General features: G+C 46.8%; 2 protein-coding genes across 13 annotated transcripts in view; one reads left to right on the plus strand and one right to left on the minus strand.

The window, feature by feature from the left end:
• RABEPK (Rab9 effector protein with kelch motifs) overlaps nucleotides 1-9,082 on the plus strand; it is a 30,336-nt gene extending 21,254 nt beyond the window's left edge. For 11 of the 12 annotated variants that reach the window (XM_033191013.1, XM_033191004.1, XM_033190968.1 and 8 more), the window contains 3 exons: nucleotides 2,699-2,848; nucleotides 7,935-8,084; nucleotides 8,712-9,031. In XM_033191013.1, the coding sequence (XP_033046904.1) occupies nucleotides 2,699-2,848; nucleotides 7,935-8,084; nucleotides 8,712-9,004 (593 nt within the window). In that variant the 3' untranslated portion in view covers nucleotides 9,005-9,031. Of the gene's footprint in view, nucleotides 1-2,698; nucleotides 2,849-7,934; nucleotides 8,085-8,711 lie in introns of all 12 variants that reach the window. The other variant, XM_033190977.1, reaches the window with a different exon arrangement.
• A 2,479-nt stretch (nucleotides 9,083-11,561) lies between these two features.
• Nucleotides 11,562-16,815, minus strand: HSPA5 (heat shock protein family A (Hsp70) member 5). Its single transcript, XM_033191143.1, has 8 exons — nucleotides 16,319-16,815; nucleotides 15,989-16,220; nucleotides 15,478-15,615; nucleotides 14,734-14,846; nucleotides 14,251-14,641; nucleotides 13,898-14,135; nucleotides 13,449-13,616; nucleotides 11,562-12,479 (listed from the first exon to the last, which is right to left on the minus strand). Exons 1-8 carry the CDS (start codon nucleotides 16,438-16,440, stop codon nucleotides 11,917-11,919), a joined length of 1,965 nt encoding a protein of 654 aa, XP_033047034.1. The 5' UTR covers nucleotides 16,441-16,815; the 3' UTR covers nucleotides 11,562-11,916.
• Between the last annotated feature and the right edge of the window lie 6,426 nt (nucleotides 16,816-23,241).

Below are 23,241 nucleotides of genomic sequence, written 5' to 3' on the forward strand. Positions count from 1 at the left end.
TAAAAAAGAAAAACCTGGCCGGGCGCGGTGGCTCAAGCCTGTAATCCCAGCACTTTGGGAGGCCGAGACGGGCGGATCACGAGGTCAGGAGATCGAGACCATCCTGGCGAACATGGTGAAACCCCGTCTCTACTAAAAAATACAAAAAAACTAGTCGGGCGAGGTGGTGGGCGCCTGTAGTCCCAGCTACTCGGGAGGCTGAGGCAGGAGAATGGCGTAAACCCGGGAGACGGAACTTGCAGTGAGCTGAGATCCGGCCACTGCACTCCAGCCTGGGTGACAGAGCGAGACTCCGTCTCAAAAAAAAAAGAAAAGCCTGACTGTTTCACTTCTAGACTTCTTTGTTATATCTCTTACCTGGTATCTTTTTCCCACAGCAAAATTGGCATTTAAAAAGGGATAATGAGGCCTGGTGCGGTGGCTCACACCTGTAATCCCAGAGCTTTGGGAGGCTGAGGCAAGTGGATCACTTAAGGTCAGGAGTTTGAGAACAGCCTGGCCAACGTACCTTGTCTCTACTAAAAATTAAAAAAGTATCCGGGCATGATGGCACACACCTGTAATCCCAGTTACTGAGGAGGCTGAGGCAGGATAATCACTTAAACCCAGGAGGAGGAGGTTTCAGTGAGCCAAGATGGGGCCACTGCACTCAGCCTAGGTAACTGAGCAATACTCTGTCTCAAAAAATAAATAAATAAATAAATAAAACTAAAAAGATAGGCCGGGCACGGTGGCTCATGCCTGTAATCCCAGCACTTTGGGACACCGTGGCGGGAGGATCACCTGAGATCAGGAGTTCGAAACCAGCCTAGCCATCATGGCAAAACTCCGTCTCTACTAAAAATAGAAAAACTGTCTGGGTGCAGTGGTGGGTGCCTGTAATCCCAGCTACTCAGGAGGCTGAGTCAAGAGAATCACTTGAACTCGGGAGGCGGAGATGTCAGTGAACCAAGATTGCGCCACTGCACTCCAGCCTGGGTAACGGAGCGAGACTCTGTCTCAAAAAAAAAAAAAAAAAAAAAGAACAGAGATAATTCTATATGTTACATTTGTATCCTGAATTTTTCACTTAAGTATTGTTCCATGCAATCAGAAAGTCTTCACCAACATTTTGAAATTATTATTATTATTATTATTTTTTTTTTTTTTTTTTTTTTTTTGAGGCGGAGTCTCGCTCTGTCGCCCAGGCTGGAGTGCAGTGGCGCAATCTCGGCTCACTGCAAGCTCCGCCTCCCGGGTTCACGCCATTCTCCTGCCTCAGCCTCCCAAGTAGCTGGGACTACAGGCGCCCGCTACCTCGCCCGGCTAGTTTTTTGTATTTTTAGTAGAGACGGGGTTTCACCATGTTAGCCAGGATGGTCTCGATCTCCTGACCTCGTGATCCGCCCGTCTCGGCCTCCCAAAGTGCTGGGATTACAGGCTTGAGCCACCGCGCCCGGCCGAAATTATTATTATTATATAAATATAAATATTAGAGTCAGGGTCTCACTGCATTGCCAAGGCTGGTCTCAAACTCCTAGCCTCAAATGATCCTTCAGCTTTAGTCCCTCAAAGTGCTGGGATTAAAGGCATTGAGCCACACCACCTGGCCTTCACCATCTTTTTTTTTTTTTTTTTTTTGAGACGGAGTCTCGCTCTATCGCCCAGGCTGGAGTGCAGTGGCCGGATCTCAGCTCACTGCAAGCTCTGCCTCCCGGGTTCCCGCCATTCTCCTGCCTCAGCCTCCCGAGTAGCTGGGACTACAGGCGCCCGCCATCTTGCCCGGCTAGTTTTTTGTATTTTTTAGTAGAGACAGGGTTTCACCGTGTAGACCAGGATGGCCTTGATCTCCTGACCTTGTGATCCACCCGTCTCGGCCTCCCAAAGTGCTGAGATTACAGGCTTGAGCCACCGCGCCCGGCCTTTTTTTTTTTTTTTTTTTTAAGACAGAGTCTTGCTCTGTCACCGAGGCTGGAATGCAATGGCATGATCACTTCAACTTCTACCTCTCGGGTTCAAGCAGTTCTCCTGCCTAGCCTCCCAAGTAGCTGGGATTATTAGGCACCTGCCACCACACCCGGCTAATTTTTTTTTTTTTTTTTTTTTGTATTTTTAGTACAGACAGTGTTTCACCATGTTGGCCAGGCTGGCTTTGAACTCCTGACCTCTGGTGATCTACCTCTCTCGGCCTCCCAAAGTGCTGGGATTACAACTGTGAGCCACCGCACCAGCCTATAGGATGTAAAAGGAGGGATGTCTGGATTGGCTTGGGGAGTTGGAGAGAATGACCCCAAGGTTGCTTCCTGCATGGGACAGCTCCATGATACAGAGGCTTGGGACTATTTCTCGTGTTCTTGTTTAAAAGTTTATGGCCGGGCGCGGTGGCTCAAGCCTGTAATCCCAGCACTTTGGGAGGCCGAGACGGGCGGATCACGAGGTCAGGAGATCGAGACCATCCTGGCTAACATGGTGAAACCCCGTCTCTACTAAAAAAATACAAAAAACTAGCCGGGCGAGGTGGCGGGCGCCTGTAGTCCCAGCTACTCGGGAGGCTGAGGCAGGAGAATGGCGTAAACCCGGGAGGCAGAGCTTGCAGTGAGCTGAGATCCGGCCACTGCACTCCAGCCTGGGCGACAGAGCGAGACTCCGTCTCAGAAAAAAAAAAAATAAATAAAAATAAAAGTTTTGCCATTTGATGTTATTGAATTTACTTTTCTAGAGACTCTGACCTGGTCACAGCCAGAGACACTTGGAAATCCTCCATCTCCCCGGCATGGTCATGTGATGGTGGCAGCAGGGACAAAGCTCTTCATCCATGGAGGCTTGGCAGGGGACAAATTCTATGATGATCTCCACTGCATTGATATAAGTAAGCAGGGCACGGGGGCTTGTCTGTTTAAAATTGTTATTTTAATTTTTTTTTTTTTTGTAGACAAGGTCTCTCTCTCTGTCACTCAGACTGGCGTGCAATGGCATGATCTCAGTAGCCTTGGTCTCCAGGGCTCAAGTGATCCTCCTACCTCATCCTCCCCAGTAGCTGGAGCTACAGGTGTGTGCCACCATGCTTGGCTAATATAAAATTTTATTTTGATAGAGATGGACTCTCACCATGTTGCCCAGCTGGTCTCAAACTTCTGTGCTCAAATGATTTTTTAAAATGTGCTTTGAAAGAATATATAGCCTTGCTCGGCCAGGCGCAATGGCTCACGCCTGTAATCTTAGCACCTTGGGAGGCTGAGGCAGGCATATCACCTGAGGTCTGGAGTTTGAGACCAGCCTGGCCAACATGGTGAAACCCCGTCTCTACTAAAAAAATACAAAAAACTAGCGGGCGAGGTGGCGGGCGCCTGTAGTCCCAGCTACTCGGGAGGCTGAGGCAGGAGAATGGCGTAAACCCGGGAGGCAGAGCTTGCAGTGAGCTGAGATCCGGCCACTGCACTCCAGCCTGGGCGACAGAGCGAGACTCCGTCTCAGAAAAAAAAAAATAAATAAAAATAAAAGTTTTGCCATTTGATGTTATTGAATTTACTTTTCTAGAGACTCTGACCTGGTCACAGCCAGAGACACTTGGAAATCCTCCATCTCCCCGGCATGGTCATGTGATGGTGGCAGCAGGGACAAAGCTCTTCATCCATGGAGGCTTGGCAGGGGACAAATTCTATGATGATCTCCACTGCATTGATATAAGTAAGCAGGGCACGGGGGCTTGTCTGTTTAAAATTGTTATTTTAATTTTTTTTTTTTTTGTAGACAAGGTCTCTCTCTCTGTCACTCAGACTGGCGTGCAATGGCATGATCTCAGTAGCCTTGGTCTCCAGGGCTCAAGTGATCCTCCTACCTCATCCTCCCCAGTAGCTGGAGCTACAGGTGTGTGCCACCATGCTGGCTAATATAAAATTTTATTTTGATAGAGATGGACTCTCACCATGTTGCCCAGGCTGGTCTCAAACTTCTGTGCTCAAATGATTTTTTAAAATGTGCTTTGAAAGAATATATAGCCTTGCTCGGCCAGGCGCAATGGCTCACGCCTGTAATCTTAGCACCTTGGGAGGCTGAGGCAGGCATATCACCTGAGGTCTGGAGTTTGAGACCAGCCTGGCCAACATGGTGAAACCCCGTGTCTACTAAAAATACAAAAATTAGTCTGTTGTCCTGGCACACGTGCCTGTAATCCCAGCTACGTTGATGCCTGAGTCAGGAGAATCGCTTGAACCCAGGAGGTGAAGGTTGTGGTGAGCCAAGATCACGCCACTGCACTCCAGCCTGGGCCACAGAGCAATACTCCATCTCGGGAAAAAAAAAAAATTTAAAAAGGCCAGGCACAGTGACTCACACGTGTAATCCTAGCACTTTGGGAGGCTGAGGCCGGGGGAATCACAAGGTAAGGAGTTTGAGACCAACCTGGCCAACATAGTGAAACCCCATCTCTACTAAAAATTTAAAAAATTAGCCAAGTGTGGTGGCACGCGCCTCTAGTCCCAGCTACTCGGGAGCCTGAGGTGGGCCGAGACCACGCCATTGCACTCCAGCCTGGGTGACAGAGTGAGACTCCGTCTCAAAAAAAAAAAAAAAAAAAAAAAGGCCGGGCACAGTGGCTCACGCCTGTAATCCAGCACATTGGGTGGCTGAGGCAGATGGATCATCTGAGGTCAGGAGTTCAAGACCAGCCTGGCCACCATGGTAAAACCCCATCTCTACTAAAAATATAAAAATTAGCCGGGTGTGGAGGCGGGTGCCTGTAATCCCAGCTACTCTGGAGGCTGAGGCGGGAGAATCACTTGAGCCCAGGAGGCAGTGGCATGCCACTGGACTTCATCCTGGGCGACACAACAAGACTCCGTCTCAAAAAGAAAAAAAAATCAGCCAGGTGTGGTGACAGGCACTGTAGTCCTGGCTACGTGGGAGGCTGAGGCAGGAGAATTGCTAGAACCCGGGAGGCAGAGGTTGCTGTGAGCCGAAATCACGCCCCTGCACTCCAGCCTAGGTGACAGAGTGAGACTCTGTCTCAAAAAAAAAAAAAAAAAAAAGGTAGCCGGGCACGGTGGTTCACGCCTGTAATCCCAGCACTTTGGGAGGCCAAGGTGGGCGGATCACGAGGTCAGGAGATCGAGACCATCCTGGCTAACACAGTGAAACCCCGTCTCTACTAAAAATGCAAAAAATTAGCCGGGTGTTGTGGCGGGCACCTGTAGTCCCAGCTACTCGGGAGGCTGAGGCAGGAGAACAGCGTGAACCCGGAGGTGGAGCTTGCAGTGAGCCGAGATTGCACCACTGCACTCCAGCCTGGGCAACAGAGAGACTCCGTCTCAAAAAAAAAAAGAAAAAAGAAAAAGGAAATATAGCCTTGCTCTTATGTGTAGGTAACTTGACCAGCTGGCAGAATCTTCATCAAATTCTGTTACCTCTGGACAGAATACTAATAATAAAAAATCATAGCACTAAATAATCTCCTGAGTGCTTACTATGGACCCAGCCATTTATCATCTCTTATCCTTCCAACAGTGTTGTCCTTTCATTACAACCCATTATGCTTTGTGTTGGTCTATTGGATTTCTTTCAGGTGTTAGCCATTAACCCATGAAGGACCTGGATAACATGGACGTAGATAACCAGAATTTTATGCTTGTCATGCTAAATGATTGAAAACAGTGGGAAGACGAAGGTTAAAGAGAACATGAGAAATGTCTTTAAGTATCTGAAGGGCTGATATACTGTGGGGAGACCCTGGACTCATTCTGGGCAATTCCTTCAAGCTGTGAGGTCCATTATGGTAGGGAACTTGTCTATTTTGTTCTCCAGTACATTTCTAGCACTTAGCACAGTGTCTGGCAGATAGTGGGTGACAGGTACTTTCTTTTTTTTGAGATAGTGTCTCACTTGGTTGCCCAGGCTGAAATGCACTAATGTGATCTTAGCTCACGGCAACCTCTGCCTCTCAGGTCAAGTGATTTTCCTACCTCAGCTTCCCGATAGCCGGGACAACAGGCACGTGCTACCACACCTAGATAATTTTTGTATTTTCTGTAGAGACGAGGTTTCACCATGTTGCCCAGGCTGGTCTCCAATTCCAGGACTCAAGGGATCCACCCACCTTGGCCTCCCAAAGTGCTGAGATTACAGGTGTGAGCTACTGCTCCTGGACCATATCTGTTATTGAGTGGATGGATGAAGAAATGAACATGTTCTGCATTGCTCCAGACTACAAGAACTGGAACAATGGGCAGAAGGCATGGGAAGTCCTGTGTAGTATATTGGGCTACCTTCCCAAGCCTTGAATTCTCTGGCTCCATGACAGCTGAGGCCAGGGGACACTGGCTTAGTATTCCTACATTGGCTAGAATTTTGGCCACACCGGGTAATTCTCCTGTCCTACTCTGAGATGCTGGGCCCCTGCCTTGCGTTGACAGGTGGAAACTATCTACACAAAACCATTCCTTGCAGGGAGTCAGATGGGGTTTTAATGCTTATTTTTAAAAAGAAAGCCTTTTTCTGTTGTTAGGAACTACTTGTTGACTGTTTTTCCTGCCTACCCAAGTAGTTCTCTAAATCTAAAATCCAGTGATAGCTTGCCTTATTTAAATGCTTGTTTGGGCTGGGTGTGGTGACTCACCCCTGTAATCCCAGCACTTTGGGAGGCCGAGGTGGACAGATCACCTGAGGTCAGGAGTTCGAGACTAGCCTGGCCAACATGCTAAAACCCCGTCTCTACCAAAAATGCAAAAATTAGCCAGGTGCGGTGGTGTGTGCCGGTAATCCCAGCTACTCTAGAGGCTGAGGCAGGAGAATCGCTTGAACCTGGGAGGCGGAGGTTGCAGTGAGCCAAGATCAAGCCACTGCACTCTAGCCTGGGCAACAGAGTGGGGGAAAAAAAAAAGAAGAAGAAAGGGGATAGGTAGAAGTAATAGCAATTTCACAGGGCTGTTATGAAAATTAAGTGAGCAAAATTTGTTGTTTAGCCAGCACTTACAAAATTGCTAAGGAACTGTATTTTCTTTCTTTCTTTTTTTTTTGAGACTGAGTTTCGCTCTTGTTGCCGAGGCTAGAATGCAATGGCATGATCTCGGCTCACTGCAACCTCCGCCTCCCTGGTTCAAGCGATTCTCCTGCCTCAGCCTCTGAGTAGCTGGGATTACAGGCACTCGTCACCATGCCCTACTAATTTTGTATTTTTAGTAGAGACAGGATTTCTCTATGTTGGTCAGGCTGGTCTGGAACTCCCGACCTCAGGTGATCCGCCTGCCTCGGCCTCCCAAAGTGCTGGGATTACAGGCGTAAGCCACTGCGCCCGGCCCAGGAACTGTATTTAAAACACACACACAGAAACTGACCTAATTCGAGGAAGTTAATAGTGAATAGTTGCCGGGTGCGGTGGCTCAAGCCTGTAATCCCAGCACTTTGGGAGGTCGAGACGGGTGGATCACGAGGTCAGGAGATGGAGACCATCCTGGCTAACACGGTGAAACCCCATCTCTACTAAAAAAAATACAAAAAACTAGCCGGGCGAGGTGGCGAGCGCCTGTAGTCCCAGCTACTCAGGAGGCTGAGGCAGGAGAATGGTGTGAACCTGGGAGGCAGAGCTTGCAGTGAGCTGAGATCCGGCCACTGCACTCCAGCCCGGGTGACAGAGCAAGACTCCGTCTCAAAAAAAAAAAAAAAGTGAATAGTTGAAGGTGACTGTTATTGTAAAGGTTGTATCACATTTCTGTGTGATCCAAAGACTGCCTGCATCTGAATCGCTTGAGATTCTGGGAATCACTGAGCTCCTCCCTCCCTTCCTCCCTGGACTACCCAATCATGTCAGAGTTCCCCAAATAATTCTTGTGTGCACTAAACCTCTCAGAGCTCTTGGTGAATTAATTACTTTCAGTGATTGGTTTGCAAACTGCAGTAGATAGGTAAGTTTGAAAGCATATCTTAGCCCATGTTGTGCCAAAGCTCTTTCTTTCTCTTGGCAGGTAACATGAAATGGCAGAAGCTAAGTTCCACTGGGGCAGCTCCAGCAGGCTGTGCTGCCCACTCAGCTGTGGCTGTGGGAAATCACCTGTACATCTTTGGTGGAATGACTCCTGCAGGAGCACTGGATACAATGTACCAGTATCACACAGGTGAGCAGGTGTCCCTGGGGATCTTTAAACAAATCTAAACACCCTTTGAAAAGTGATGCAGTGGCTGGGCACAGTGGCTCACGCCTGTAATCCCAGCACTTTGGGAGGCCAAAGCAGGCAGATCATGAGGTCAGGAGATCGAGACCATCCTGACCAACATGGTGAAACCCCGTCTCTACTAAAATACAAAAAATTAGCCAGGCATGGTGGCACATGCCTGTAGTCCCAGCTACTTGGGAGGCTGAGGCAGGAGAATTGCTTGAACCAGGGAGGCGGAGGTTGTAGTGAGCTGAGATCAAACCACTACACTCCAGCCTGGGCAATAGAGCGAGACTCAGTCTCAAAAAAAAAAAAAAGAGAAAAAAAAAAAAGTGATGCAGTGCTTCGGTTTTCCAATTTGCTTCTTCTATACCTAAATCCAAAAAAATAAAAACTCTGTAGGGGGTGACATCATTAAAGCAGCAATGCTGCCATGAGGTTTTTTTTTTCCCTTTCACTTCCTGTTTATTAGGACTCAGCTGCTACAGTAAATGACTGAGCATTTCTAGAAAATTCTTTTTTATTCAGATTTTGGCTTTCACTATCTGGAAATTTCTTAACATGAAGCCTTTTCCCTCCCCAACATAGAAAAGCAGCATTGGACCTTGCTTAAATTTGATTCTTTTCTACCCCCTGGACGGCTGGACCATTCCATGTGTATCATTCCATGGCCAGTGACGTGTGCTTCTGAGAAAGAAGATTCCAACTCTCTCACTCTGAACCATGAAGCTGAGAAAGGGGATTCAGCTGACAACGTCATGAGCCACAGTGGCGACTCACATGAGGAAAGCCAGACTGATACACTGCTCTGTTTGGTATTTGGTGGGATGAATACAGAAGGGGAAATCTATGATGATTGTATTGTGACTGTAGTTGACTAATAAAACCCACATTTTTATTACCTGTCAGTTACTTTCAGAATAGTTAAGTAAAACCTTAGCTATTTTATACCTCCAAAATATCTTCTGCAGTATATATCTGTTTTTCTCCTACTTTGGTAGGTGAAGAAACTAATACAAGTAATTCTTATGTGCCCTAAACCTTGCTATATTGCCTCTCAGAGCTCTTGGGAATGACTTTCAGTGACCAGTTTACAAACTGTAGTAGATAGGTAAGTTTTGCCCAATGCAAAAACCTCTACTATATTAACATAAAAGGCTTTGGGCCAGGCTTGGTGGCTCACGCCTGCAATCCCAGCACTTTGGGAGGCCGAGGCAGTGGATCACCTGAGGTCAGGAGTTCAAGACCAGCCCGACCAACATGGAGAAACTCCACCTCTACTAAAAACACAAAATTAGCCAGGTGTGGTGGCACATGCCTGTAGTCCCAGCTACTCAGGAGGCTGAGGCAGGAGAATCGCTTGAACCCAGGAGGCAGAGGTTGCAGTGAGCTGAGATCGCACCATTGCACTCCAGCCTGGGAGACAAGAATGAAACTGTCTCAAAAAAATACATATATATAAAAAATATATTTTATATATATGTATACATATATAGGCATCTTTTTTCTATATGTATACATATATAAAAGCAGCTATAAAAGCATCATTAATATATAAAATATATATATTTTATATATTATACATATATATATATAAAAGGCTTTACCAGCAATACAAACCTAGGTAGGTATGCTTAGTGTATTAAATGGTAATCACAAGGTTGCAATAGGGTTAGGGTTAAAAAGTTACAGAATTGTAATTGGTAAACAACAAACTATGGACATCAGAGTAGACATTAGTTGAAGTCTATCTTTTTAACATTCAGGAACAGCTCCTCAGAAAGAGATACAGACTAGGTGATCCACAGTAGTGACATGACAGCCTTTGAGGAAAGGGAAGACTAGCCCTAGTTGCTAACTACCATTTAACCCTATGGCCTCAGGGTACACAGCACTGCAGGTCATCTTTAATGGCTGTATTGGGCTTGGCCTGAGACCAGTATTCTGCTCAGGGACTGTCCAAATGCTTTTGGGGCAGTGTAGCAGAGGCCTAGGTCTGATTAAGAGGTTGGTGTTGGGAACCAGTTCTACTAGCCCTAGAAAATTAACCTTTCAGCCAGTTGCCCATCTATAAAAGACCTATCCTTGGGCAATATTGCAATTTTTTTTTTTTTTTTTGAGATGGAGTCTCACTCTTGTCGCCAGGCTGGAGTGCAGTGGTGTGATCTTGGCTCACTGCAACCTCTGCCTCCCGAGTTCGATTCTCCTGCCTCAGCCTTTGGCTTGCACCACCGCGCCCTGCTAATTTTTGTATTTTCAGTAGAGATGGGGTTTCACCATGTTGGCAAGGATGGTCTCTATCTCTTGACCTCGTGATCCACCCGCCTAGGCCTCCTAAAGTGCTAGGATTACAATACTGGGTTTTTTTTTTTTTTTTTTTTTTTTTTTGAGACGGAGTCTTGCTCTGTCACCCGGGCTGGAGTGCAGTGGCCGGATCTCAGCTCACTGCAAGCTCCGCCTCCCGGGTTCACGCCATTCTCCTGCCTCAGCCTCCCGAGTAGCTGGGACTACAGGCGCCCACCACCTCGCCCGGCTAGTTTTTTTTGTATTTTTTTAGTAGAGACAGGGTTTCACCATGTTAGCCAGGATGGTCTCGATCTCCTGACCTCGTGATCCGCCCCGTCTCGGCCTCCCAAAGTGCTGGGATTACAGGCTTGAGCCACCGCGCCCGGCCACAATACTGGATTTTATGTTAGCCCCAGCCTGCCCTTTATTGATAATACTATTTACCTGGACTCTTTTCTTCAGGAGGGCAATCTAAGTAATCCTAAACCGGTTTTGACACAAACCACTGCCTTTAACCCATTCATAGTGAGGGGATGTAGTGGAATTTCAATGTCACCATCCTAGCTCCCACCCCAGTACCACTAATGGGAAATTTCAAGGACGGAGATTCTGACAGCTAGAGGTTCACAATATACCTTTACATCCTGAAGTTACAGATTAAATCGAAGTGTATCAAGTTAGTAATGCCAGTGATCACTCATTCCCCATCATTTCTCAGAGAATCCAAGCAGCTAAAAAGCATCATTAATAATAATAATTTTAAAAAGCCACCAGAAACACAGTTTTAGAAAGGGGAAATAGGAAACCAAGTATGGTCAAGAAAACCCCACTCTTGGGCACTGTGAAATGCCCCTTGCCTAAGTAAATATGTAGATTAACTTCTCTCCCCTTTCCTTAGATTAATGCAAAAGCCGAGCATGGTACTAACAAGCCTGTAGCTGGGAGACTGAGGTGGAAGGATCACTTGGGTTTTTTACCCAGGAGGGTTAAAAAAAAAAAAAAAAGAAGCAGATTCCCCGGAAGCATTAAATAGAATGTTTCCTTATCCCAACATACCAAACACTCCCTCCCCTCACCCCACACACAAGAATCTAGCCTTAAATTTCCTAAAATAAATAATTGATCTAATTAGAAGCTTTTCACAAACATTAGACCAGTGTAAATAACAAACATTTATTGGTGTCACTTATGGTAGAAAAAACTTCCTACACCAGATGCACATGACCCAATTGTTAAATAGAACATTTTGAAGGTGAACACACACCCTAACCCAGGTTTTTTACCCACTTTTTAAGATGGCCAATTTTTCTTCTCCCCCCCCCGACCCAAAGACATGTGAGCAACTGCTAATGAAAAGCAGTAAACAGCCGCTTGGGCTATATCATTTTCAACTCCACTCTGAGGTGAAGATTCCAATTACATTCGAGACTTAAGTTCTCTCAATTTTTTCCTAACGAAAGTTCCTGAGTCCAGTATTTACAATATTACAGCACTAGTAGATCAGTATCTACAACTCATCTTTTTCTGCTGTATCCTCTTCACCAGTTGGGGGAGGGCCTGCACTTCCATAGAGTTTGCTGATAATTGGCTGAACAATTTCTTCCAGTTCCTTCTTCTTAGCTTTGAAGTCTTCAATGTCAGCATCTTGGTGGCTTTCCAGCCATTCAATCTTTTCTTCTACAGCTTTTTCCATGGTCTCCTTATCTTCAGAGGAAAGTTTACCTCCCAGCTTTTCTTTATCTCCAATCTGATTCTTTAGAGAATAGGCATAGCTTTCCAACTCATTTCTAGTATCAATGCGCTCCTTGAGCTTTTTGTCTTCCTCAGCAAACTTCTCAGCATCATTAACCATCCTTTCGATTTCTTCAGGTGTCAGGCGATTCTGGTCATTGGTAATTGTGATCTTATTTTTGTTCCCTGTACCCTTGTCTTCAGCTGTCACTCGAAGAATACCATTCACATCTATCTCAAAGGTGACTTCAATCTGTGGGACCCCACGAGGAGCAGGAGGAATTCCAGTCAGGTCAAATGTACCCAGAAGATGATTGTCTTTTGTCAGGGGTCGTTCACCTAGAAGTTACATATAGAAAAACTCATTAGTTGTTACTGACAAGCATTAGCACATCTAGACACTTTTGGTTTTATCGAGCTAAAAGTAATTTCATATTGGTCTACAGGGAGCAGCAACTAGTACTAACAATGACTTAGGTTACTAACTCAACTGAATTTTATCTATTTTAAAGTACTGTGAACTCCTTTTTCTTGTACTCTAGGAGCCAGCTCAGATGTTATTATTAAGAATGCTAAACATAGGCTGGGCACAGTGGCTCACACCTATAATAATCCCAGCACTTTGGGAGGCTGAGGTCGGTGGATCACCTGAGGTTAGGAGTTCAAGACCAGCCTGGCCAACATGGCAAAACCCTGCCTCTACTAACAATACAAAAATTAGCTGGGCATAGTGGTGGGCACCTGTAATCCCAGCTACTCGGGAGGTAGAGGTTGCAGGTCATGCCACTACACCCCAGCCTAGGTGACAGAGGGAGACTCCATCTCAAAAAAAAAAAAAGGAATGCTAAATATCTAGATATAAAACATTATTCAAATTAAGACTCCCATCTGAAAACAGCAGTTTCTTAGTTCCCTTGCCATTTCAATAGATCATATTAAGTCATGTTCTTTTAAAACATGCCATGATTGATAGACCTGGCATGGTGGCTCACACCTGTAATCCCAGTACTTTGGGAGGCAGAGGCAGGCAGATGACCTGAGGTCAGGAGTTGGAGACCAGCCTGGGCAACATGGTGAAACCCCATCTCTACTAAAACTACAGAAATTAGCCAGGCATGGTAGTCCATGCCTGTAATCCCAGCTACTCTGGAGGCTGAGGCAGGAGAATCACTTGAACCCGGGAGACGGAGGTTGCAGTGAGCAGAGATCATGCCACTGCAGTCCAGCCAGGGCAACAGAGCAAAACTTCATCTCAAAAAAAAAAAAAAAAAAAAAAAAAAAGCCATATTAGCAAACTTAAGTAATTACCTTCATAGACCTTGATTGTAACAGTTGGTTGATTATCAGAAGCTGTAGAAAAGATCTGAGACTTCTTGGTAGGCACCACTGTGTTCCTTGGAATCAGTTTGGTCATGACACCTCCCACAGTTTCAATACCAAGTGTAAGGGGACACACATCAAGCAGTACCAGGTCACCTGTAAGGATAAGTTATTTAACTTCTAATTCAAGCTCTCCCTATGAGCTATGGAAAGTTTGTGTCTCTAGCATTTGGTTAGGTTGTAACACACACATCTTAAAGGCAGTGAATTAAACAGTTGCTAATGATCTTGAGACTACCCCAGTCTTGTCTTCACTTATACCCTTTACTACATGTGTAACCTTGTTGCTCATATTCTGCTATATTCTAAAGCAATAGCTAATGAATCTTCCATCAAGCTACTGAATCACTATGAAAGATGCTGTGATCATGACCTACCTGTATCTTGATCACCAGAGAGCACACCAGCCTGGACAGCAGCACCATATGCTACAGCTTCATCTGGGTTTATGCCACGGGATGGTTCCTTGCCATTGAAGAACTCTTTAACCAGTTGCTGAATTTTTGGAATTCGAGTCGAGCCACCAACAAGAACAATTTCATCAATATCAGACTTCTTCAAATCAGAATCTTCCAACACTTTCTGGACGGGCTTCATAGTAGACCGGAACAGATCCTAGAAAAAAAAGACATGGTTACCGTGATGTCTGTTATCTAAGTATCTAGATGCAATGTCCTGAATTCAGAGTCTAATGAGATCTCATTAGCAAAGCAGAAAACAAGGAACATACCATGTTGAGCTCTTCAAATTTGGCCCGAGTCAGGGTCTCAGAAAAGTCTTCTCCTTCATAGAAGGACTCAATTTCAATTCTTGCTTGATGTTGAGAAGACAGGGCCCGTTTGGCCTTTTCTACCTCACGCCGGAGTTTCTGCACAGCTCTGTTGTCTTTCCTGACGTCTTTGCCAGTCTTCTTTTTGTACAACTTGATGAAGTGTTCCATGACACGCTGGTCAAAGTCTTCTCCACCCAGATGAGTATCTCCATTAGTGGCCACGACTTCGAAGACACCATTGTCAATGGTGAGAAGAGACACATCAAAGGTTCCGCCACCCAGGTCAAACACCAGGATGTTCTTCTCCCCCTCCCTTTTATCCAGGCCATAAGCAATAGCAGCTGCCGTACTATTAGGAGATTTAAAAAGGGAAAAGTTTTGTCAGTACTTCACATTTCCACTATTTGGCAAATATGCCGTATCCCTGAATTTCATACTTACGGCTCATTGATGATCCTCATAACATTTAGGCCAGCAATAGTTCCAGCGTCTTTGGTTGCTTGGCGTTGGGCATCATTGAAATAGGCTGGTACAGTAACAACTGCATGGGTAACCTAAAAGGATAAAAGATAATTAAGTGTATTGTCACACAGTTTAACCCTTATTCAAATTACAGTCTGGCCAGGCAGTGGCTTGTGCCTGTAATCCCAGCACTTTGGGAGCCTGAGGCAGGAGGATTCACCAGAGGTCAGGATTTCAAGACCAGCCTGGGCAATGTGAAGAAACCCTGACTCTACTGAAAATTAAAAAAAAAAAAAAATTAGCCAGGTGTGGTGGTGTGCCTGTAGTCCCAGTTACTTGGGAGGCCGAAGCAGGAAAGCTGCTTGAACCCAAGAGGCAGAGGTTGTAGTGAGCTGAGATCATGCCACTGCAGTCCAGTCTGGGCAACAGAGCAAGACTCTCTCTCAAAAAATAAAAAGTATAGTCAAACCATCACTTTAGTTTTTAAGCCAATTTATTGATGAGTATAACATATAAAATGTTATGCTCCTGGAATTGTAAGCATTAAATAATACATGAAAAGTCTATTTTGTTTGGCTTATAGTAAAGGACTCAATAACGACCTGACAAGCATGAATACCATTCTGATTAAAATTTTTGAAACCATGATGGCTTCTATACATAACAGCCAACCAAGAACACTAATGATCAAAAAATACTTAACATTGTTCTAGAAATATTTACCTTCTTTCCCAAATAAGCCTCAGCGGTTTCTTTCATTTTAGTGAGAACCATGGCAGAAATTTCTTCAGGAGCAAACGTCTTTGTTTGCCCACCTCCAATATCAACTTGAATGTATGGTTTAGTTTTCTTTTCAACCACCTATTTTAAAGAATTATTGTTTTCAGACACAGATGCAATGACATCTCAAAGTTTAAAAGACCCAGTACGATCCCCACAATTTGGTTTATTTCGGTCCCTTGGGGCTGCAAATTGACTAGAAATACTTCAGGGAGTATAGGTGTCTCATAAAGTTCAGTTTTAATCGGTCTTTTATTCCTAAACTATTGTAGACAGAGTACGATATCAACTATACTGTCTTAAGTTTTGTAACATACTAAGATTATTAAAGTTATTACATACATCATGCCTGTAGCCTTCAACTGATGTCTCAACACTTTTCCAGAGACTTATAACTCTAAATACTCCCACCACCCACCCGTCCTCTAACTGGACAAGAAAAACCCGGGCGAACCTTGAACGGCAAGAACTTGATGTCCTGCTGCACAGACGGGTCGTTCCACGTACGGCCGATGAGCCGCTTGGCGTCAAAGACCGTGTTCTCGGGGTTGGAGGTGAGCTGGTTCTTGGCGGCATCGCCGATCAGACGTTCCCCTTCAGGAGTGAAGGCCACATAGGACGGCGTGATGCGGTTGCCCTGATCGTTGGCGATGATCTCCACGCGGCCGTTCTTGAACACGCCGACGCTGGCAGAAAAACCCGATAGAGGGACATCAGCACCGCACTTCTCACGCCAGGCCAGGCGGCTACGCCCCGTCCCCCCGCATCCGCAAACCCCACTTACCAGGAGTAGGTGGTCCCTAGGTCGATGCCGACCACCGTGCCCACGTCCTCCTTCTTGTCCTCCTCCTCGGCCCGCGACGCGCTGAGCAGCAGCAGCATCGCGGCCACCAGGGAGAGCTTCATCTTGCCAACCAGTCGGGCAGCACCAGGCAGGGCGTCGCAGGCAGTCCAGCCACAGGCCGCAGCACAGGAGCGCAGCGCGGTTTCCGACTTGCAGGCGGCAGGGGCCGGGGGTCACAAGGCGCCACGAACCAGGCGAAGGGCAGGTCTGGAAATACAGGCCGCGGCGCTTACCTCTCACACTAGCGAAACACCCCAATCGGTCTGTCAGGTTGTGCTATCTCAGCCGGCGTCGACCGCGCCGTCGCCTACTCAGCTTATATACCCTCCCCCAGCCCCGTCGTGGAGGCCGCCGATTGGTAAAGGCCCTGCTCGTTGGAGGCCGCTGATTGGCCCAGGCCACCAAGCTGGCCGCCGCCGATTCGAAGCGGCCTCCTCCGCAACAAACGTCACTGCTCCGCCCCCCCAGCTGATTCATTGGCTGCTATTCATTTCCAACGTTCACCAATGGGAGATAACATCCGCCCCATGCACTGGTCCCATTGGATCAGCAGCTGTCTATCTCTCCTGCGACTTCTCACCCCGAGGCATTTCCTCTGGTAAACGCACAGGTCCCGCCTTCACTCCCCGCCCTAGGGGGTCGGAGTAGGTCCAGCACAACTGATCCCCTGGGGCTGTGGGATCTGAATCTTTCTCTTCTCTACTGCTTGTTCTCCCCAACTCCATCCTTCATCCCGAAGCGGGAAGCAACTTTCTCTTCCCAGCTTCCATCCAGTCTCTTAGTAGACCGGTCGCAGCTTAGATGCTGGGATCGCCTCAGAACACATTTCTTTGCCCTTCACGGCCACTACCGGTATTGGGGTATGCGAGTCCCAGGGCCATTCGTTGCTCACAGGTCGAGCTGGTCTGGACTCTGTTCGACCACGAATCTTGGCTCCTTCCTGCCAGTTACGTCCCCTCTGCACCCTTACCCAGCCATTTTACCAGGCCTCTCCACATTGCTCTGCCCCACAGTAAGTCACAGGACAAGCCCGGCCAAATGAATTGCCTTCAGCTCTGAATCCCCTCCCTACTGTGGCAACCCGCTCCAGTGCCAGCCCTCCCACCTTGGATGTCTAATTTTTCTAACTTGCCACCCTTTATTTTCCCCTCCGCTGCCCATCGTTTCCCTCTGAGGCTGAGGTTATCATTTACAAGACTTTCCCCATCCCTTATTGTTGATACTTTTCTACCTTAATTCCAGGAAAAGGTCTGATGTGCACACAGACAACATATTTGATAGGCGAAAATCGTCTTGATAATGCCTCATATAACATCCTGTTGCAAAAAATAACAGAAACCGCTATTTGCTGAAAGCCTACGGTAGACTAAGCATTGTTCAGTGTGCTTTTCATGTGTCATTTAGTCTTGACAGTTCAGTACTCGGTAGGCATTTCCCATTTTCCAGATGAGGACATTGAGACTGAAAAAGATTAAATAACTAAACAAGTCACAGAGCTGGTGAGTTAGGACTGATAACCAGGTGGACTTCATTCTATTGCTAATACTTTTATATATATATATATATTTTTTTTTTTTTTCAAGACGGAGTATCACTCTGTCGCCCCCAGGCTGGAGTGCACTGGTGAAAAATCAGCTCACTGCAACCTCCGCTTCCGGGGTTTAAGCGATTCTCCTGCCTCAGCCTCCTGAGTAGCTGGGATTACAGGCGCGCACCACCATGCCTGGCTAATTTTTGTATGTATTTTTTTTGTGGAGATGGGGTTTCACCATATTAGCCAGGCTGCTTTCGCACTCCCAGCCTCAAGTGATCTGCCCGCCTTGGCCTCCCAAAGTGCTGGGATTACAGGCGTGAGCCGCTGTGCCTCGCCTCTTAACTTTACAACGAAAAATTCATTTGTGGTGGGACACGGCGGCTCACGCCTGTAATTCCAGCAATTTGGGAAGCCGAGGCGGACGGATTACAGGGTCAGGAGATCAAGACCATACTGGATAACACGGTGAAACCTCATCTCTATAAAAATACAAAAATTAGCTGGGCGTGGTGGCACGCGCCTGTAATACCAGCTACTCGGGAGGCTGAGGCAGGAGAATCGCTTGAACCTGGGAGGCGGAGGTTGCAGTGAGCCGAGATCGCGCCACTACACTCCAGCCTGGGCAACAGAGCTAGACTCCATCTCAAAAAAAAAAAAAAAGGCCGGGCGCGGTGGCTCAAGCCTGTAATCCCAGCACTTTGGGAGGCCGAGACGGGCAGATCACGAGGTCAGGAGATCCAGACTATCCTGGCTAACACAGTGAAACCCCGTCTCTACTAAAAAAATACAAAAAACTAGCCGGACGAGGTGGCGGGCGCCTGTAGTCCCAGCTACTCGGGAGGCTGAGGCAGGAGAATGGCGTGAACCCGGGAGGCGGAGTTCGCAGTGTGCCGAGATCCGGCCACTGCACTCCAGCCTGGGCGACAGAGCGAGACTTTGCCTCAAAAAAAAAAAAAAAAAAAAAAAAATTCATTTGTTTGACAAATGATTTTGGAGGACCTACTATGGAAAGGGCAAAACTCTGATACCAAATATTTGAGATTTATGGGTAGACTGTGTCCAGATACCACTAAAACATCCTAAACACACTTTATTAAGATGTTGAGCCTGTGACTCAGTACTCAAGAATTTTCTTTTTCCTTAGTGCTCTTCGAAGGTTAGACTGGTGACTCAGCGTTGACTCCATTCACTACAGGGGTTGCATCATGCATCTCTTTCAGCAGGGCTTGTAATCCTGTGGCAACATTGACCCTTCTTTGGCTTGCATCAGTCCAGCATCAAGATAGAAATCATCATTTGACCACATTACAGCTTCTTGCATTTCAATCAAACTTTTTTTTTATATCGCAGTCCATTTCCATCTAAAAAAAAAAAAAACCGAACTCTCAATTTCAGCCTCATCCTTGATTAACAGAGTAACCTTTTGTAACTCTCCTTTTTGTAAGATTTAGAAAAATGATACATGGCTAACTTCCAAAGGTAATTGAGTATATTGTGGTTTTATCTTTTTTTTTTTTTTTTTTTTTTTGAGACGGAGTCTCGCTCTGCCGCCCAGGCTGGAGTGCTGTGGCCGGATCTCAGCTCACTGCAAGCTCCGCCTCCCGGGTTCACGCCATTCTCCTGCCTCAGCCTCCCGAGTAGCTGGGACTACAGGCGCCCACCACCTCGCCCGGCTAATTTTTTTGTATTTTTTTTTTAGTAGAGACGGGGTTTCACCGTGTTAGCCAGGATGGTCTCGATCTCCTGACCTCGTGATCCGCCCGTCTCGGCCTCCCAAAGTGCTGGGATTACAGGCTTGAGCCACCGCGCCCGGCCGGTTTTATCTTTTTAAAACCAAACATTTTACATACATTTTCTAGTATATTCCAAAGCACAGTCACTTATGAATAGGAAAGTACACGGTGGAAACTAGCTTGCTGAACATTAAATGCCAAAAAATAGTATCCATGTCAAGTTATCAATACTTAACTGTTAGACACTGTGCTAAAGTCCCACGTGCATTATCTCTTTTAATCTTTAAGAAAGCCGGGCGCGGTGGCTCAAGCCTGTAATCCCAGCACTTTGGGAGGCTGAGACGGGCGGATCACGAGGTCAGGAGATCGAGACCATCCTGGCTAACATGGTGAAACCCCGTCTCTACTAAAAAATACAAAAAACTAGCCGGGCGAGGTGGCGGGCGCCTGTAGTCCCAGCTACCCGTAAGGCTGAGGCAGGAGAATGGCGTAAACCCGGGAGGCGGAGCTTGCAGTGAGCTGAGATCCGGCCACTGCACTCCAGCCTAGGCGACAGAGCCAGACTCCGTCTCAAAAAAAAAAAAAAAAAAAATTTAAGAAAGCAGCCAGGCACAGTGGATCACACCTGTAATCCCAGCACTTTGGGAGGCCGAGGCGGGCGGATCACGAGGTCAGGAGATCGAGACCATCCTGGCGAATACGATGAACCCCTGTCTCTACTAAAAATACAAAAAAATTAGCCGGGCTTGGTGGCGGGTGCCTGTAGTCCCAGCTACTCGGGAGGCTGAGGCAGGAGAATGGCGTGAATCCGGGAGGCGGAGCTTGCAGTGAGCCGAGATCGCGCCACTGCACTCCAGCCTGGGCGACAGAGCGACACTCCATCTCTAAAAAAAAAAAAGAAAACTTTAAGAAAGCTTTTTTTTATAATTCCAGCATTTTGGGAGGCCAAGGCGGGCAGATCACGAGGTCAAGAGATCAAGACCATTCTGGCCAACATGGTGGAACCCTGTCTCCACTAAAAATACAAAAATCAGCTGGGCATAGTGGCCTGCGCCTGTAGTCCCAGCTACCGCTACTCGGAGGCAGAGGCAGGAGAATCGCTTGAACCGTGGAGGCGGAGGTTGCAGTGAGCTGAGACCGCGCCACTGCAGTCCAGCCTGGCAACATAAGAAGATGCCGTCTCAAAAAAACAAACAAAAAGAAAGCATTTTTTTCTTACCCCTATTTTAGAGCGAAGGAATCTGAAGCCCAGGAGGTAAAGCAACTTGCCCAGGAGATTGTACACCTAACATAATGAGCCAGTATTTGAGCCTTGGCAGTTGGATTGTTAACTTCTATAGGTTGTTGTCTTGAGCTTCAGATTTATAATTTTGGGTTGGGCATGGTGGCTCAGATGTGTAATCCTAGCACTTTGGGAGGCCAAGGTGGGTGGATCACTTGAAGTCAGAAGTTCGAGACTAGCCTGGCCAACAGGGCAAAACCCCATCTCTAATAAAAATACAAAATTCGCTGGGCATGGTGGCCTGTAATCCCAGCTACTTGGGAAGCTGAGGCACGAGAATCACTTGAACCTGGGAGGCGGAGGTTGCAGTGAGCCAAGATCACGCCATTGCACTCCAGCCTGGGCAACAGGGTGAGACTGTCTAAAAAGAAAAAAAAAAACAAAAAACTTACATTTTGTTTTAGGACATAGTCACATATTTTGTTTTTTTAATTTAAAGTTTATAATTTTCGGCCGGGTGCGGTGGCTCAAGCCTGTAATCCCAGCACTTTGGGAGGCTGAGACGGGCGGATCACGAGGTCAGGAGATCGAGACCATCCTGGCTAACACGGTGAAACCCCGTCTCTACTAAAAAAAAAAAAAAAAGCAAAAAACTAGCAGGGCGAGGTGGTGGGTGCCTGTAGTCCCAGCTATTCAGGAGGCTGAGGCAGGAGAATGGCGTGAATCCGGGAGGCGGAGCTTGCAGTGAGCTGAGATCCGGCCACTGCACTCCAGCCTGGGCCACAGAGCGAGACTCCGTCTCAAAAAAAAAAAAAATTTTTTTTCATAGATATGGGGTCAAGCTACATTGACCAGGTTAGTCTCAAACTCCTGGCCTCAAGCAATCCTTCCACTTCGGCCTTCCAAAGTGTGACAATTACAGGAATGAGCCACCACATCCAGCTCCAGTTACACATTTTGTAAATATTTTGATAATGGGTGATATGCAAGTATAGATTTTTATCCAGAAATTTAAACCAGCCCATTTCACTTGTGCCCCTATGGGTAAGAAAATTGCTTTCCAGGCTGGGTCTGGTGGCTCACACCTCTAATCCCAGCACTATAGGAGGCCAAGGCAGGCAGATCACCTGAGGTTGGGAGTTCGAGACCAGCCTGGTCAACATGGAAAACCCCTATCTCTACTAAAAATACAAAATTAGCCCAGCATAGCAGTTCATGCCTGTAATCCCAGCTACTTGAGAGGCTGAGGCAGGAGAATCACTTGAACCCGGGAGGCGGAGGTTGCAGTAAGCTGAGATTGTGCCATTGTACTCCAGACTGGGCAACAAGAGTGAAACTCTGACTCAAAAAAAAGAAAAATAAATTGCTTTCCATTTCCCACCTGATGTCAGAAAGCTAATTAAGCAGAGGTAGGACTTATTAGGATTGGATGTTATTTAGCCCTCAAATATTCCTTTGTGAAAGAGGATTAATAATAAATGAAAGGCATACAGCAGGAAGAAAAAGGAAAGGACCTATGTAATTTATGAATTTGATATTAACATTTAGATCCTGATATTTGAGAATTTTCCATATGGTTTGTTGGAGGGAATATTCAACTAGGTGATAGGGCACATAACTTTGACAAAAACCAGTTTCTCGGAGCCTCAGATTCTATTTTTTTTTTTTTGAGATGGAGTCTTGCCCTATTGCCCAGGTTGGAGTGGCACAATCTCGGCTCACTGCAGCCTCTGCCTCCCGGGTTCCAGCGATTCTCCTGTCTCAGCCTCCTGAGTAGCTGGGATTACAGGCGCGCACCACCATGCCCGGCTGATTTTTGTATTTTTACTAGAGACGGGGTTTTGCCATGTTGGCCAGGCTGGTCTCGAACTCCTGACCTCAGGTGATCTGCCTGCCTCGGCCTCCCAAAGTGCTGGGATTACAGGCATGAGCCACCATGCCTGGCCAAGCCTCAGATTCTTAATCTACTGAATGTCAGGAATTTCTGTCCTGCCTATCTTACTGGACTGCTTCAAGAATCAAATGAGATATTGTATGTGAAAGTAGTATGGGCCAGGCGCGGTGGCTCAAGCTTGTAATCCCAGCAGTTTGGGAGGCCGAGACGGGCGGATCACGAGGTCAGGAGATCGAGACCATCCTGGCTAACACGGTGAAACCCCCGTCTCTACTAAAAAATACAAAAAAATTAGCCAGGCGAGGTGGCGGGCGCCTGTAGTCCCAGCTACTCGGGAGGCTGAGGCAGGAGAATGGCGTAAACCTGGGAGGCAGAGCTTGCAGTGAGCTGAGATCCGGCCATTGCACTCCAGCCTGGGTGACAGAGCGAGACTCCGTCTCAAAAAAAAAAAAAAAAAAAGAAAGTAGTGTGAAGGTTGTA

The sequence above is a fragment of the Trachypithecus francoisi genome, unplaced genomic scaffold (assembly GCF_009764315.1).
Source record: "Trachypithecus francoisi isolate TF-2019V2 unplaced genomic scaffold, Tfra_2.0 Contig01585, whole genome shotgun sequence".
NCBI lineage: Eukaryota > Metazoa > Chordata > Mammalia > Primates > Cercopithecidae > Trachypithecus > Trachypithecus francoisi.